Here is a 3,548-nt window from a genome sequence, read left to right on the forward strand (position 1 = left end):
TTGTGGCTGTGGTTGTTTACTTACTTAGATAACGAGACAATGAACGAAAGTGGAGGTATAAATAAAAAAAAAATACGAGGAAAGGATTTTTAATTTCACACAATGTTCATTGAGGAAATGGAGCAGACGAAATTTTTAACTAACGATTTGTATTCTCCGGAATAAGCTAAGTGGAAGACAACACCGCAAAAACATACAAAAAAAGCAACAACAACAACAACAACATTAATTATACTTACATACACACCATCACATATATACATACGTGTACATATATTTATATATATATATATCCATGCATACATACACACACACACATATATATACATATATATATATATGAAGGTTGTAGGAATGATAATATAAGACGTGTATTCACAAGACGTATGAAAACGTTTACACCAGCAGTAGTGGATGAGTGAAAGGAATCTCGTCTACCCAACCATTTTAAATCCATCCCCCCCCGCCAGCGCACACGGTCTCTTTCCCTTCTCTCCATCTCCCCCCTCTCTTTCACTCGCACTTTCTCTCTCTCTCTCCTCACACACACATACACGTACGTACGCACACTCACCAGTAGTCACATACGAGTACATACCCATACGCACTTCAGACACAGTTTTGGTACACTCCCACTCATACTTATATATCCAATAGCATTTTGTTATTTTACGTGCGTTAAAGTTTTGTGAAACTTTATTATTCGCGGTGAATGGACAGTCCTACAGAGATCCGGCAAAGATTTTTACTATTTGTAATGTGAACTTCTAAGCACTGATAAACTATTACCGGCTATGAAGAGGGAATTCAAAAGATTATATAAAAGAACCTTCACAAGAATAGGATGAATATACACTAACAACAGTAATTATATATACATATATATATATATATATATATATATATATAATATATATATATATATATAAATATATATATATATATATTATATATAATATATATATATATATAAATATATATATATATATATACATACATACATACATACATACACACATACATACATACATACATACATACATACATACATACATACATACATACGTATATGAAGCATTTTCCTTCATAAATAAGGACAATTTTTTTAAAAACGTATTTAGCACACGTAAAAAAAAAAACATCTCGTGCACGTTTAATGAATCCACACTTCTCTTCATGGTCGTGCAACCGCCTTCACTTATCAGCGTGTGTTGTTTACCTGAACTCTCATCTTCCCTGGTTCAATACAAGCTGATTTTCTAAAGAAGAAACGGAACACTTTGCAGTTTATGGCTATGTAGATCTTCTGCAAGGGCCTGATGACCTTAGTTAGACGTAACGGTGTTTGCAAGGTTCTTGTATTTCTTTTTCTTCTAATAGCCCACATAGCCCCAAGTTATCATTATCAGTTTTACGAGACGTTGTCAAACAAAGACAGTTCCCCTACGATTGGAATAAACCCCAGACTTGACGATCAAAGGAATAAGTCCACGCCGATCCTTCGGACAGTGAAAACATTGGATTATATACAAGATTCTTCAGAAAAGGAAGCAGATACTACTACATACTTAAACGGAAGTAAATCGAGTATTAAGGATCTTAAAACAGGCAGCGTCGACAGTGAATTGAATGTAAATAGGGTGGAGATATCTGACAAAGCCCCGAATAATAGAAATGTTGGTGGGCTTAATAAAGAGCAAGAGCGGAATAATACATACCCAGAAGAAAATAACGTCGGCGTTATTGGTAACGATAAGCCGTATAACAATGGCGCCATTTTTTCACGCAAACGCCTTACCACTAGAATCAAAGAGAGGGCTCTCATCAACCCACATGTTATTGATACACTTAGGTATAAATCAAAAGATCTGGCCGCGGTCCAAAAGGAAAACGAACCTTTTAGAGTGTCTCCAACAGACATTAAACACAAAATAGATGTTACAGGAATTTACAATGATATTTCATCTGTACCAACACGTTCAGCAATACAGTCAAATGTATTGGACAGACCCGTACCCTTCGTAAAACCCGTTTTTACTCTTCCTGTGATACCGAAACCAACAAAAGGATTGGAGAAAACTGATTTTCTAGCCTTGCCGTATCTGAAAAAGGGATTTTACAGTGACAACCACACGCATAGACGACGTCATCGACACAACTTTAAACGACGTTTGGTTTTTAAAAATCACTATTTACATGGGAAAAAATTAGAACATTGGGTTAAAGCGGCCGACAGAAGGCAGCGAGCTAAAACTGCTCATCATGTATTAGCTGATCACTACAGAAGCAGAGGTCACCTCAAGACGGTCCACATTTACAAAAACAACGAAACACACGATATTGCAGTGGAGAGTATTACAGGCAACGGAAGAGTGAATAGTACAAACAACAAACTGGGGTACAACTACAGAACTTGGGCCCACAATTTTTCTCTTCAAGGCACACAAAGTGACGATGGTGTTGACAATGTAAATAAAAAGCCGGTTAACGTCGGTGCTAATGGTATGAGTGTGTTACCGGCCCACAATGTAAACACCTTGTATTCTTCATCAAGTAAACTATATATTCACGCAGGTGGTGACACCAAATCAAAATCTCTGTGGTTCCTAACGAACGATTCGTCTTCTTCTTCTTCTTCTTCTTCTTCTTCTTCTTCTTCTTCTTCTTCTTCTTCTTCTTCTTCTTCTTCTTCTTCTTCTTCTTCTTCTTCTTCGTCTCTTTCTTCCTCTTCTTTTAATTCTTCATCAGCATCATTATTCCCTTTATATTCGAGCCACCCCTTCAATGTTGTGCCACAGTCAGACCTCACAAACTCGGGTGTTGGTAACAACCCACGAAAGTTGTTGATATCTCACACTAGCCGGAAAATGCCACAGGCTCTCATAATAGGTGTAAAAAAGGGTGGGACTCGTGCCGTGCTGGAATTCTTACGATTACACCCGGATGTACGAGCACCTGGTCCTGAACCTCATTTCTTTGACCGACACTACCACAACGGATTAGAATGGTACAGGTAAGTGGAGAGTTTTAATTAATTTCAAATTGCAGCATAATAATTTGTTTTATAGTTGCCATTACTGTAAATACTGTGAAGGTCGTAGATGAACAGAATTTGTCGGAACGTCGGACAAGCTACCTAGCGACATCTAGTCACGGTTTCTTTCGTCCTCAGTTCAAATCCTTTCATCACTTCGGAATCGATAAATTAATGCACCAGTCAGGTATTAAAGACAGTAATATCGATAAAAACTGCCCAATAAAATTATTGTCCACTGCCAAGACTTGAAACAATTATCATCATCATTATTATTATATTATTATTATATTATTATTATTATTATTATTATTATTATTATCATTATTATTGTCATTATCATTATTATTATTATTAATGTTATTATTATTATTATTATTATTATTATTATTATTATTATTAGTAGTAGTAGTAGTAGTAGTAGTAGTAGTAGTAGTAGTAGTAGTAGTATTGAAGGCGGTGAGTTGGAAGAATCGTTAGTACGCCGGGCGTAATGCTTAGCTGCATTTCGTCC

At 36.1% G+C, this 3,548-nt stretch overlaps 1 protein-coding gene across 1 annotated transcript; it reads left to right on the top strand.

Annotated features, from left to right (window-relative positions):
• Positions 1 to 1,055: 1,055 nt before the first annotated feature.
• On the top strand, positions 1,056 to 3,013 carry LOC118761769 (the record flags this gene model as incomplete). Its single annotated transcript, XM_036499921.1, has 2 exons — positions 1,056 to 2,675; positions 2,727 to 3,013. Coding segments are annotated over exons 1-2 (1,643 nt in total), but the record flags the coding sequence as incomplete, so codon positions are not given.
• Positions 3,014 to 3,548: the final 535 nt, after the last annotated feature.

This window comes from Octopus sinensis, unplaced genomic scaffold (assembly GCF_006345805.1).
Source record: "Octopus sinensis unplaced genomic scaffold, ASM634580v1 Contig17222, whole genome shotgun sequence".
In the NCBI taxonomy this organism is placed as follows: Eukaryota; Metazoa; Mollusca; class Cephalopoda; order Octopoda; family Octopodidae; genus Octopus; species Octopus sinensis.